The sequence below is a fragment of the Ursus arctos genome, unplaced genomic scaffold (assembly GCF_023065955.2).
Source record: "Ursus arctos isolate Adak ecotype North America unplaced genomic scaffold, UrsArc2.0 scaffold_22, whole genome shotgun sequence".
NCBI lineage: Eukaryota > Metazoa > Chordata > Mammalia > Carnivora > Ursidae > Ursus > Ursus arctos.
The window spans coordinates 49,922,128-49,936,663 of NW_026622897.1; the positions used below are offsets into that span (position 1 = coordinate 49,922,128).

At 48.5% G+C, this 14,536-nt stretch overlaps 1 protein-coding gene across 1 annotated transcript in view; it reads left to right on the forward strand.

Moving 5' to 3' along the window:
* The window catches only part of TENM4 (teneurin transmembrane protein 4), a 593,869-nt gene that overhangs the window by 478,880 nt on the left and 100,453 nt on the right, over positions 1–14,536 (forward strand). Inside the window, 1 exon segment of the mRNA XM_048217331.2 lies at positions 7,210–7,356. Coding sequence (XP_048073288.2) covers positions 7,210–7,356 — 147 coding nt within the window.

A 14,536-nucleotide genomic window follows, 5' to 3' on the forward strand; every position in this document is an offset into this window, starting at 1 on the left:
ATTCGTCCCCCCCAAAGTGCTCAGTCCGTTTGTGACATTACATTGTGCTGTTGTCCTTCCCTCCCCACACACACATACACCCCTCACTCTTTCTGCCCATCCCTGACAGCCCCTAGGCCATCAGAATTAAGATACTGAGCACCAGGGTGGGTGGCCTGGGAGAGGCCCCAGCGCAAGCTAAGAAGTCTGAACAGCTACGTTACGCGTCATGCTCATTCATCCAGCAAGTGCGTCTGAAGCCCCCGCTAGTGCTAGTGCTGGATGCTGGATGCTGTGACAGGCTCTGGGCAGTTGGGGAGACAGACCCCTGGCCTTGGGGAATGGGTGGTCTCTTTGTTTGGGCTTGTTTTCCTGTTCAGGGAAGGCCCGAGTTTGGTAAGTTTTACGTTTGAGGAGTGTTCCCTACAGGCACAGTAATTCCATTTTCAACATCTTCATTAATTAGCTAGTGGCCCATTTTCCAAATAGTCCTGATTCCTCTAAGAATAAGTCTGGGAAAGATAAGATATGTGTGCCCCTAAAAGCCTCCAAGCCCCCTGAGGAGAAATATCCTGCCATATTCATCGTTTTATCCAGAAGTCCTAACACATCACCTGGCCCAGAGGACGTGCTCAGTGGTTAAGGACAAATACTTCCGAGTCAGACTGCCTGAGAATGAATCCCGGGTCCACCAGTAAACGGACTGGGTGACCTTGGGCAAGTTACTTAACCTCCCTTCACTTGGGAGTCCTTGTACAGTGAACTTGGTAACAGGACCTACCTCATAGGGGAGGCATTAGAATTAAGCAAAATAATGAATGTAACATGCATGCTTAGCACACGGGCAGGACGATGCTCGATAAATGTTAGCGATGCTATTTTATCATTGTATTTTCATCCTCACCCTTAATTTGGAGAACTTCATTAGCCAGAGTCATTTTTGAAATTGTAAAGAAAATGGCTCAATCAGCTTTTAATAAGAGACAGCAACTGCTGTTTAAAAACTTAGGGAAAGGTTTTGGGGGAAACAGAAGTGACTGAATGCTTTCCAACCAGAACATCTTTGCCAAGTACAGGAAAGGTGTCAGTGGGGCCCATCAGATGGATGCCTGGTGTTGAGAAGCAAGGTTCCTTGCATTATACATGCTGGTCTTCAACTGAAAATATAGTCATTCTGGCAAGAGAGAGAAGTCCCTGTGAGCCTCTTTAAAATAGGTATTTCACACATAATCATTATCAGAGGAATCTTCAGAATGGATTAAATTTAATAATGTTACCATCTATTTCGTAGAATTTTTTCCTACTATCTAAATTTTTTTCATATCCGTGAGTCTTAAGTCCTTTGAATTTTTTTTTAAGGGAGCAGATAGAACTATACTCATTTTATTGGAAAAGGAAATTGAAGTTGAGGAAGGTAAGGGGCCCACCCTGGGTTACCCTTGTAGTGAGTGGCAGAGCCAGGATTTTGAATTTCCTGACCTAATCCGTGTTTCCAACATTCTGTCTTCTATTACCATTCACCAAGAATGTCCCATAATTTCCAATATTCTTCCTCCAAACCGTGTCTTCCAAACTGGCACCCTCACCAGGAGGTGATACATAATCTATCTGAAACCACTTGTTCTGATCTTTAGTTCAGAAAAGATCACCAGACCTTTATTTGGATTAGGCCAATAAATCAAAACTTCCTTTAAAAGAGAAATTTTTTTTTCACCAAAATCTAGGTTTGAACCAGGCCCCCATCCTGCTGACTTTCTGGTAAACTGGATACTAATCCTAAATATATATATATGTATGTGTATATTTCAGAGACCTGTACCGTGCACACTCAGGACTTGTCAGAGTACAGTATCATGCCGGCAAAGACAAGCCGACGTTTGTTCTTTGTTTTCCACTTGCATCAGTAGAGACTGAAGAAACAACATGCACTTAACAGATATGTTGAACTCCTCCTAAGTGCCAGAAAAGGTGGATACCACACAACAGAAATGCTTCCTATTCTTGTATTCCTGGCGGTCAGCAGAGTAGACACTAATAAAACAACTAATTCCAATGAGTGTGATGAGGGTTATGACAGGAGATGTCCAAGGCCCACTTAGCAAGAAGAGCTGCCCGATTTCGGCAGTGCCTTGTAGACCAAGATTGTGAACTTTAGCAGAAGCAGATGAGAAAGCCGCTAAAGGTTATACAAGCAGGATGGTGGCTTGATGACATTTGTGATTTGGAAGGATTAGTCTGGCCATACTGGGGAGAAAAAAGAGTTGAGGGGGAACATTTGGGGGCAAACAGACCAATTAGGAGACTCTTGCCATCATCGAGGTGGGAGATGATGGTGACCTTGTCTAGGGAAGTGAGTGTAGGGGTGACAAAGTACAGGAGGACTGGGAAGAGAACCATAAAGAAATGGGACATTCTGATACATGATAGGGTTAATACACAGCCCCTTTGCCACTTCACTAAAAACTATCCTCATGGATTCGGAAAGTCTTCCTGTCATACCTGATGCTAGCTTCAAGGGGACTTCTCCATAGGCTTACACAGAAGGCTGAAGATAAAGTGGCCCCTTGTCATTTAAAGGGCATCTTTTCTTTTGAAGAGCTCAGGCCTTCTCTAAACCTTGAAATCACATTATTTGGGCTCTAGCAAATGCCTGATGTGAGTCCTTCCAGAGGGGATTGTTAATGTCAGTTGGGTTCTCTGAATTATTGATGAGTTTCAGAGTTTGTAGAATTAATGGGCTTTAGTGGTGGGTAAGGATGGGCATGTTGCTTTAAGAAAGTCAGCAAGTCACCCCAGAGGAGGCTTCCTCATACCGGCTAATGGGGGCGTGAGTACTCCAGAAGCAGACTGCTGGCTGAGAGCAAACCTCATTTAACCCACAGGTACTCAGAGTCCCTCTGAAACCCTGAAACCGATAGGACAGTGCAGACCCCCAGGGTATAGCTTGGTCCATTTGAAGAAGCGAACGGTATTTAAAGTGTTCCTGTGATTTCACATATAGAGCTTCTCCTCCCCGGGGACACCCGCCCCCTCAGGCAGTCTCTGAGCAGAAAGTGTGCATGCGGCATCCTGTGCTAAGACGAGCTCACTGGAGCAGGGGTTCCCAGACAGGGCTTTGTGGAATGGAATATTCCACATTATTTTAAGTGGTTATAGGGGAAAGAAAGGGCTGAGGTCAAATTGGAAAATGTTCTGATAATCCAATAAGCAAGTTTCTTTATTGTAAGACCCTTGGAGTCTTTAATGTATTAATATTCGGTGTGACTTTCTAGAATAAGATTATAGGATAAAATATTTCCCAAACTTACTTGACCACAGAAGCTTGTTTTTGAGGACCTCATAGAACTGGCATTCTGCAAAATTCACTTTGAGACATTTTTTTTGAGAGTATGAGACCCATTGTAAGTCCTTCCTGGGACAAAGTAAAGTATAGGTAAATAGAACATAAAATTATCGAGGGCAGAGAGTATATCTCATCTCTGTGTGCCCTAGAATTGACACATACCTGCCTGGCATCCAGTAGGTGCTGAGTAAAGTTTGTTGAAATTAAGAACAATATCATCAAAATTACAGTTGTTTTCACCCTCTCTATTGGGTCGGTTGTACTGGAAGGACCAAACACGGCATCTCATCTGAACCTTCATTTTATAGATAAGAAAACTGAGTCCAAAAGAGGACAAGTAACTTTGCAGAGATCCCACAAGTTAGGCAGCAGGTTACAACAATCTAGGTCTCCTGTCTCATTCATTGATTCATTTCAACAAATACCCTTTGAGCACCTGCTATGTGCAAGGCACTGGCTTAAAGCCAACATTGCCTTTATGGATTTCATATCCTAATGGAGGGAATAAGACATTAAACTAATTGCAAAATTAATAATTTACGTATACTTGGGACACTTGCTACCAAGGAGGACAGAGCACTAGGAAAGCACGAAGTGGTGGGCCTGGGCTGGGACTCACGGCCCTGAACCCATCCTGCTGCCTCCCACTGAGCTGCATGTTAACCCCCTTGACCACGTCGTTGGGCTTGTCTCGGCTCTCTTTGGCAAGGTTTGTTTTATGAGAACCATAGCTCTTGACCCAAACATTGATACAGTTGGGCCTGGCAAAGGCTATTTTCTGGTTTGTGAACTTCTCAGTGAAGTTATACAACATTAAGACAAGTCAATTCAATACTAATAATAATAGCATCTATCACTTATTGAATGCCTACTTATGTTACCCACCGTGCTAGATAATTAACATACATTATCTCATTAATCTTCTCAGCAACTCTTTGGGTTAGGCATTACCTCCACTTTACAGATGATAATACTGAGACGGATAATACAAGAGAGAGTTAGATAATTTGCCAGTCATCCCGTGGGTAGTAACTAGAAAGGTAGCATGGGGATTTGAATTGAGGTCTGCCCAGTTCCAAAGTCCACACTGTGTTACAGCACACGGTTTTAAATTACAATTCAGGATTAAATGGTGTGAAACTGGAACGGCCTTAGAAAATCAGGATCTGGAAAAATAACAAAGTTATTTAAAAGTGATATGTGTGAAGTGTCTAGCACAGTGGCAAGCCATGGTAGACCCTCAGTAGATGGCAGCTGTCACTATATTGCTGTCCCGAAGCCTCTAAGCCAGGAGGTGGCAAACTACAGCGCACAAACCAAACCTGGCCCATCACCTATTTTTGTAAATAAAGTTTTATCAGAACAGAGCCGTCATTCGTTGGTAAGTTACGTCTGGCTGCTTTCCCTCCACGATAGTAGATTTGAGTAATTGCAACAGAGACCCTATAGCTCACAAGCCTAAAATATTTATTATCTGGACCTTCAGAGACAAAGTTGGCTGACTCTGATCTAGACAAGTGCCTCAGGTTCCGATGTTGCCATGCTGTGAGCCCTATGGAAGGTTCTGGGTACAACTCATGATACTGTATGCCTTTTAGAAGATTCATATACTGTCCTTAAGCTGTAGGTCGGGCTTTGTGCCTCACGCATACATGATCTCATTTAATCCCCTGAGCAACCCCGTGTATGAGCAGGCTGAGGCTCAAAGAGATTAAATAAGGTCATAGAAGCCACCGAGAGGCGAACCACACTGGTAGGGCATCCAAACTTGTACACTTTGCCACTGACGGGAGGCTACATCATGGAGCAAGAGAAAGCAGTCTACTACCATTCTTAACAATGGGACTCGACTTCCTTCCTCTAAGACTGATTTCAGATACAAATGAGGCTCCGTTGAAAGGCAGCCCCCTCTGGATGGATAAACATTTAGATGGGACTAGTTGGGGAAAGAAGGGGTCTGGAGTTGTTTGGGCCAGGAAGAGTGGCTGGTGCTGGGAGCCGGGCCAGATGGCCGGCTGGTCACCTGCGTGCCATGGCACTGCTCCTACGCTTGCACGACTGCTGTCCCGGTCACCTGTGGGGGAGCCATGCTGGTGGCCTCCCACCCTTCCCAGCAGGCTTCTGCTGTGCAAAGACCACAGAGTCCACATTTGCTTCTAAACTTCTGCCAGGATCCCTCCTAGCCTTGGAGTGCACAGTCAATACGGTTTCTTCCTCTGAATGACAAGCACGGTGACCAGAGTGATTGACTGGCTGATGTCTGAACGTCTCAAATACAAATGAACACGTTCTTTTCTTTTACTTTGTAATAAAAGTCAGCTACCGACAGGCCTTGAAACACTAAAGTTTTATATTCTAATTGATGGGTCATTCGGGGCGTCCCTGCCTTGGCCTACGTCTTGGGTGGGACAGCTACCTTCACACTGGTCCCATTTAAGAATAAGGCGTCAATTTTCAGTTATTTCGTAGCAGAAAATTTACTTTGTAGCCATATTTGTAGCCGTTTGCTGCTCATAATAATAAATTAAGTTTTATAGATGACTTTCACGTCCATACCCTTCCCTGACTGAGCAGGGCCAGAGAGAAGACACAGAAGGTAGGCCAGGGAAAGGTGTTTTTTGATAGCCACTCTGAGGAAGGAGTTGGCAGGTGTTAAAATGAAGGCTGGAATGAAAACCAAGGGCCAAATAGAGGCTGAAGTGAACCGTGGAACTTAACAGATTCTCAAACCTAGATTTCTGAGCCATGAACTCAGAAAGAAGGGTTTAGAAGGGTGGTCATAAAAACCCTGTAAATCTGCTTGCCCAGTAAGGGTAACTCCCTACCCTATGACGTGGGCAAAGCAGAACCAAGGCAGACTCTAAACATCGCCTGAGCCTTCTTCATGCGATCACCCGGGGCTCTCTCAGACAGATGGCCGCTCCCGTATCGGGTTCCCACCAGACTTTGTACATCTCCCTGAGGACGTTTAGCAGTGAAATACTTTGCTTATATGAATCTGTCTCCTCAGATAGGCTGCATGCTCCTCCAGAATAAGAAGCCGATCTTATTCATCTCCGTACCCCCAGCGCTAGCCCGGAGAAGGTTCTTGATAAATGACAGGCACGCGCATGTACAGATGAACCAAATTGGGGAAGGACAGCCTGCCCATACCTGCATTTGCAATTGGACAGCCCTAGCGAGTCTGTCCCACGGCAGTTGTTGGGGTCCTCTGCGCGCAGAACCTTCTTCCTAGTGGCAATAGATAAGGTGGGAAGGAAAAGACCCAAGGGCCCTTCCTCAAAGCAAAGACGGTTGTTGAGGAGAAAACGGGACAAAATAAATGAAAAGCTAGGGTCCAGTACGAGTAATAGTACAACAGTACTTGACCCAGGAACAAGTGCTGAAAAAAGGATAGCCCTTCTAGAATGAGACCCAGAAATGCTGAAGGAACGTTAGGAGTAAATGGAGAGGTGATTCCTTTGTTCCAAACAGCCCCCAGAAACAGGAAAAACACACAAGAGTGACCATGGAGCAGGGATCAGGCAAAAGTTTCCATCCGTCACCTTCTGTCAGGCTCCCATCCACTAATTCTCCCTTGGGAATCCCAATCACTTCTGAAAGGGGGGACTTTGGTGCAGAAGGTGTGTTTCAGACCTATCCCCACCACTTCCCAACCATGCCACCTCCTCATCGTGCGGCCTTAGCGAGTCCTTCCACGCATGAGTCTCAGTTGCACTCTTGGCAACATGGCAGTTCCCAGAGATCCCGGCCTCCCTGGGTGCTGAGGGCATCAACCTGCTGGTGGAGTGAGAGCACTTTCTGAGCAGGCAGGACGAGCGTGAGTGTGTGTGACTGCAGGTGGCTGCAGACGATCAGACCTCGATGCTGTGTGCTTTGCCTTGCAGAGGGCTGCCCTGGCTTGTGCAATGGCAATGGAAGATGTACCTTGGACCTGAATGGCTGGCACTGCATCTGCCAGCTGGGCTGGAGAGGAGCAGGCTGTGACACATCCATGGAAACCGCCTGCGGTGACGGCAAAGACAACGATGGAGGTAGGGCTCTGGCACCGGGGACCCAGTGCAGCTCTGGCGGGGGTGGGGTGGGGGCCAGGGCGGTGGGTGGGCGTCACTGAGCCCACAAGCCAGCAGCACATCAGCTGTCCAGGCAGGGAGGCCTGCAGGGTGGGCATAAAACTGCACATGTGGTCGAAGGGGTGAGTACATGTCTCTCGTTGTTCCATCTTAATTAATTTAAATGAACTAACGTAAATGAAATTAATGGCCATCTGACAGCCAGTGGAGGGGAGAAGGCATATGGAAGGAAGAATTTTCCAGCAATTCAATAGTGAGACGGGTTGCCTGGCAAAGCTATGCAATCCCCCTCACTAGAAATGGACGAGAAGAGCCCATCCCGTTTTGTATTACAGAAAGTGGCAGAAAGGATGCTCCCCCGGCAGAGGGAGGCTGAGTTACCTTTGTTTGACATGGCTTCTCCCCTGTATGTGGTAACCCTCACCAAGCCTCCTTTGTCCCCACACCCTCTGTCCCTCTGGGTTTATAATAGAATTGGTCTTAGTTAATAGGGTTTTTTCAAGTGCAACACAGTCCAGACCCTACGGAAGAGAGGCCTCGTCTTATGGAACGTTTCTGAGCTGCAGGAGAAGAGACCAGGGTTCCAATCCCTATTGATCCCCTGTGTATCCCTAAGCAAGTTGCTTGGTGTCTCTGGGCCTCACACTCCCTATTTATGAAAAGGGGCAGTTGGATTACGAGAACCATTCCAACCCTTGTATTGGTCCCAGAATTAGCCTTCTTTTTTCTGTTGTGTTACTTGGAGAAATATAATCACGATGTGCTCTACTCTCCCTCTTGGAAGACGGGTTTATTCTTCCTGACTCTCCTAATCTCAGAGGGTTAGTAGGAGAGATTAAAAAGACAGAGTAACGAAAAAAATTTGAAGCCACCGACCCTTCCTTTCTAACGATGGCCTGACAGCTGGCCTGCTCCAAACGTGTTTGTGCAGCTCCTCCACACAGATGCTCGGGGACTTTGTAAGTATACAGCACAGAGTAGGGAATCAGCAGGCCACCTACTCTGCACCCCAGCCTCTGGGACTTTTCTACTTAGAATGGCTCTGCAACCTCAGAGCACCATACTGATTAAAAGGCCGTGTGTGCATATTGTGGTTATTCTCATTCATTTGCCTTCCTTTGGCTCCAGCAGCCTGGAAAGGGCTACTTCAGACCGCCAATCTTGGTCCAAACTGGCTTTCAGCCCCTCTACCTGCTGCCCGCGTCCAGGAGCTGATCAGGCCTATGCACCCAGGTCTGGGCCCAGTGGAATAGTTGTCCACCAGGAGCTCGTGGGGTTGAGCCTTGGTAGCTAGGCAGGGACAGTAGGTCCAAGTTCTCCTCTTGAGACCTTGCAGGCTTGAAATGTCCCTCCATCCACCTGAAACTTACCGAGTCCATCAATTCTTGTGCTCCGTAAATATCCAGAGTTCGTCCTAGGGGGCCAGACCCTAGGCTGGGCACGGAGGTGACCGAGTCTTGTCTCTGCGCTCCAGGAATTCAGATGGGGAGGGAAAAACCCACGGTGAAGTGCTAGTGGACAGTGCGAGTGCCGTGCAGAGTTCTGTATTGTCGGTGCGGGAGCAGGGAAGCATTCGGCAGGAAGGTGATACTTGAGTAGGCAGGTGTTTCCTGGAAAGGGAAGCGCTTTCTGGTCAGAGATCATCATGGACAAAGGCAGGGCAAGGCACAGAAGGACCCCAAGCATCCCTGTCTTCAGGCAAGAAAAAGTACAATAATATTTGCTCTTCATAGGAGAGATGTCGGCCCAAATTATCTGCATCACTCCTCAACCTTCTCCTTTACTTGCCGGTAGATGCAATTCTCACGACCAACAATATCTTCATGTAATGAGAAGGAAAGGGGACAAGAGCTGCACCGTGAAGTCCTTCCCCTGTCAAGAAGGCAGGGTCTTGGCCAAAGCCTTCAAACAGCTGTTGAACATCTGGGCAGCAGAAGAACAGAGTGTCCTTGAGAAATGTGGGGGAAGGGCACACATACAAGAATAGGTTCTACAACAAGGTCCGTCTGTTCCCTCACATGAAGCACAATACCTGTGTTTCCCGTTGGCCATCATTCAGCCAGCTCTCCCGGGGCTAGAACTCAGTGTTACACGGGGCCTGAGCATGCAGGAGCCCAAAGCCCCACAGCTCTGGTGGGTGAAAGAGCTTCCCATCATAGGAAACAGGGTTGACCCAGACCCCAGGGAAATGGAGTCTCCTCCAGCTGCTCTGGGAGATGAACCAGCAGGGACTGGGAAAGAACGGTCAGAAAATCCTCAGTTGCGGGAGATGATACCTCTTGCATTTATAGAGCATGTTAGAGACTGGAATGAGCTTTTATGCATCTCTCAGCAAAGCCATGCAATAGCATTACAACCTGAGTTCGTTGACTCACTCAACAAACAGTAACTGAATGTCTGCTAGGCATCAGGCCCCATCCTACGTCCTGGGGCTTCAGAGACAAATAAGGCACAGTCCCTGCCCTTGTGCAGTTCACAGTCTGGAGGGAGAGATAAGCAGCCTGCGGTTAGATTCGCGGTGGGGTCATCGCCGGGGGAAGGAGCATCCAGTCATTGAACTGATATTATCAAATGCCTGAGTCCCCTACTGGGAACTGTGATATGGTCCCTGTCCTATGAGGCTTCCAGTCTAGCCAGAAAGACATCCATGGGCCATCATGGTTGGGAAGACAACTAGCTGGGGAGACCAGATTGTTGGGGGAGCCTTGGGTTCTCACCTGTGAAATGAGGAAACGTCTCCCCCACAGTCCTCTCAGTTAGGTGGGCTCTCCACCCATCGGGGCAGCCAAGGAGAGGATGCACAAGATCCCTGCTTCGCAGGGTAGCACAGATGAAATAACCACAGGGAGTAGACTGGCCCCCAGCCCTGAAGAGGGCAAGGCTATCCTCACTGGCCTATTGCTCTGGGTCTTGGCCAAATAGGGATGGTTTTCGTGGGGGGAGAAATGGGGCAGGCCATACAAGGCATCGCAGGAGTGAGCCATATTTAGCACTGCGCTGTTTTCAGTTCAGTCGGATCACACATTTGCTGGGCTCCTGCCGTCTGCAAGGCACCATGTTCCTTTCTGAGAGAGTATAAAGAACCAGCGAACGTAGCCCGGTCTTTCTCCCTCAGGAAGCCCTGTCATTTGGACGAAGTTGCTATCCTAACAACTAAATCTAGTGGAGGGAGAATGGAATAAATGCCTTTCTTTCAGCCATGATGTGGACGCAGCAGATTCCCAGATAAAGAAGTCAGGGTGCAGGGGAAAGTGCTAGAGTGTAGCGGAGTGACTGTTGTTGGCTGACGTGACTCAGGAGCTTGGAGCAGGGATTAGCAGAGTTGAACGTCGAGTATCAGGACTGGAAGAGACACAGAACAGGGACTCCAGCTCCCTCCTTCTACCCCCTGCGTGTTGTAGGAAGGGGGTGTTACACCACACACGTCAGAGTCACACACAAAGTCAGTAACGTGCCCTGGACTAGGACCCAAGACTCTTGAGCCATTCCACACGGCCCTGTGACCCGGGAGCTCTCCTGCCTTACAGTGATTCATCCTCCCCCTAGAAAGGCACTGTGAGTACTTCCTCAAGTTTAAACAGGCTGCCACAGGTTTCCCAAAGCTGGCCGGGGCTGAGAAGGATCATTCGTGTGTCAGTTCAGTTTGCAAACAACTGTGCATCCACCCCACACGCTCCATGGCTGTGGTGTTATGATCCCCTTCCTGTTCTGTATAATGAGGAAAGTCGTGCAGCTGAGGGGTGGCAGAAACTGCCCTCGTCTACAAGGTCTGGCCACATTAGAGCTTTTTAGTACACCCAGGCCTCAGACTCGTGGTGCCATCGAATACCCAGCTGTGGCTCTTCAAGTTATCTGGAAACTATCGGTTTCTCTTCTTCCCCAGTTTGCTAGGCTTAGAGCAGTCCTTTCTAACTTAAACCTGAATTTCAAGCTTCATTAAGAACGCTGTTGCAGTATTTTTAAACCGTGAGACAAAAAAACAAAATTATCAGTATGGCTGAGTTGGGTTTAGCATTACTGGTTTGTTTTTTTTTTTAATCTGTGGTGGTTGTGTAGATTTGAAAACAGAACACAGATCCTGACTGTGACTCAGTGACCCCCAGTCCGCTGATCCTCTGTCGGGGCTCCCCTCACCCTTACATGCCTCCAGATGTCGCCAGAACACTGGCTGGTGAGGGACCGGCGAGGCCAGCAGGCAGAGAGCCCCTGACCCACCTGACAAGAAGATGTCTCCCTGTAGTTTGGTCCATGAAACCCCTCCTGAAGTGCTGTCACGTGTCTTCTCAGCTGTGACACAGTGACCCTCCAGTGGGGCGTGTTCGTTTCATGCCCATTTCAGAGATGGTGAAACTGGCCCAAACCTGCGAAGTGGCTGTAAAGTGAGAATATGAATGGCTGCCTCGCATGGTTGCCGTGAGGATTGCAGGTGCACCCAAAGCCCCTGAGAGGCAACACTGCACAGCGATTAGAAGTGCAGGATCTCTGTCCAGCTGAATGGGGTTTAAACCCGGCTCTCCCGCTTGCTGACTGCAGGCCCCTGAGTGGGCTCTTCAACTTCTCTAAGCCTCAGTCCCTCACCTGCAAATGTCAGTTCCCGTTCTTCTGTGCCTTACTACCTGTAAGGACAGAAGCATGAAATCTATAATAAAAAAGGTATACCCATATATAAATAATTATTTTAAAAAATTGGAATTACACTCTCTGTGAAATTTTAGATTCTATTTATTTCACTTCTGATTATAATGCGTTTCTCCATATAATAGTGTATTTTGACCTTTTTCATCTCTTGTTTAAAATTTGTCTCCCACACTGTTTCATGCTCCTTCCTAGAAGGGAATAAATTCAAGTGTACGTAAAGGAAAGTAATAGTTTAGAGAGCATCCCCCGGTGCCAGGCACTGTGCTGGGGGCTCTGTAGACATGATGTCCAGCCCTTCACAACAGACGTGCAAGGCAGACATTTACACGGGGGCAAACTGAGGCTCGGTGAGCTGAAGTCATTTGCCCAGCATCGCACGGTGGATCGGCAGGAGAGCTAGGATTAGAATGGAATGGGTGTTTTTAAAAAAGAAGTCAGAATATAAAATTCCCTGGAATCTTCAAACAACCAGACCCCTTTGGATGAAGGATTTGTAAGCAGCTTCAAGGTGTGATAATCTCTTCAGGCGCTGTCGGTCCCATGAAAAACGATCGTGGATTGCAATACAGATCACTGATAGATACCTCCTGGAAGGAGAAATTTCAGGAGAGCAGAGAACAAAGCTCTCTGCCCGCCCTCCTCCTCCCCATCTCCCATTACTGGAATGGGGAGCTCCCATAAAGCCATAGAATTCGGTCACCCTTCAGACCATCTCTAAACCACGTTTCTTGTGATAAGAGACAAGAGAGAAATTGACCTTTAAAAATCCTGTGTTGCAAGGGGCAGATAGAGATTTTGCAAGCCTTTTCAAAGAAGGCACGGAGTCTATTAAAGCAGATGACAAAAACTTCTCCCAGATGTGTATGGGGGGGAGGCACTTTCCACCCTCATCCCCAGGGCCTCCCTGGATGCTGTTCACGGGGTGCTGTAAAGCCGCTCTGTGGCCACACTGCGGGCCACAGTGAGACGAGGTTGGCTGCTAGGTGCAGAGCCAGGGCAGCAGCTAAGCCCGCAGAGAGGGAGATGGACGTGTAATACACTGTCCACGGGGCCCTGAGGGTAAGGACCATGCAAGCAACTGCAACACGAAGTTTGCTCGTCTGTGAATTTCCCAGACATGCTCCCATCTCCGTTCTCCTTTCAGCTTGCTCAAGTCCACTCGCTTCCCAGTTCAAGCATTCTGTCTTCTGGGATATGGCCCAGCCCACAGCTCAACCTGGGTTCCCACCTTCCGGCTTCCACAGCCCCATCTCTTCCTTCTTTCCCAGCATCCTGATGTCTCTGGCTCACCCAACACTCTGCATCCCACAGAGGTGTGACCGTCTTCTCCCTGTCTGTCCACATGATGGGCACCGAAGGGTTGGGCCTGTCCCCCTGCCTCCTTTCTTTTTTTTTTTTTTTAAAGATTTTTATTTATTGATTTGACAGAGAGAGACAGCCAGCGAGAGAGGGAACACAGGCAGGGGGAGTGGGAGAGGAAGAAGCAGGCTCCCAGTGGAGAAGCCTGATGTGGGGCTCGATCCCAGGACTCTGGGATCACGCCCTGAGCCAAAGGCAGATGCTCAATGACTAAGCCACCCAGGCGCCCCCCCCCCCCGCCTCCTTTCTAAGGAGAGGAATGAGCTCATCCCAGGGGTACAGGCTTTCACCACACCCCACGGCCTGGCCAAAGTAATTGAGCTATTTGGCTTGGGGTCCTCAAATCGCCATTCGTTCCTTTGTTCAATTCATTCAACAAATGTGAGGCTCGCTGTGTGCGGGGCATTGTGTGCCGCGTTTGGGGTAGAGAAGTCAACGAGTCCGTCTTGCCCTCTGTGGAAGTGCTAGAATGTCCAAAGCATGGACAGGTAAGGATGTCGACTGTGGCATAGTGCCCAATAGCTGGATTGGGAGGCAGATAAGAAACCAGATTCCCAGCTCTGCCCCACTTCGCTAGCAGATGACATGGAGTCAGTCACTTACTCCACGCCCCAGGGTCCTCATCTGTAACGATGAGAAGACTGGCTGAGCCACCACCTTCAGTAGGACCTGAGGCACACCTTTTGCTTCCTGAGGGAGTTGCAGCCAGCCAGCCACCAGGAGAGATGGGCCCGTGGCATAGAAAGGCCAGGAGGTGACTGTCAGGTTAGCCCCCAGAGGCTGCCCCATTGACCGCCCCCCCCCCCACCTAACTGAGTAGGACACCTACATCGGGTGTGGAGGTGAGTCGCCCAGAGTCCCACCACTCGCTGGCAGCCATTTAGATCACAAAGTGGGCAGAAAGCCACTGCTACTCAGGACAGGGACTAATGGCAGGGGACCTCACCCATCCCTGTGCCATAGCACCTATCTGCAGAAGGGGCTCCGGGGAATGGCCGCAAGCATGGAGAGGACCCCAGAACTTCACTGAATGACTCACTCTTTACAACCCAGGAACCCACCAGCAATCCTGAGGGGTCACGCAAACAAATGATGTCTCAGACGTAGGAAGGGCTGTGCCCAAGGTCTCACGGCGAGAAAGTCA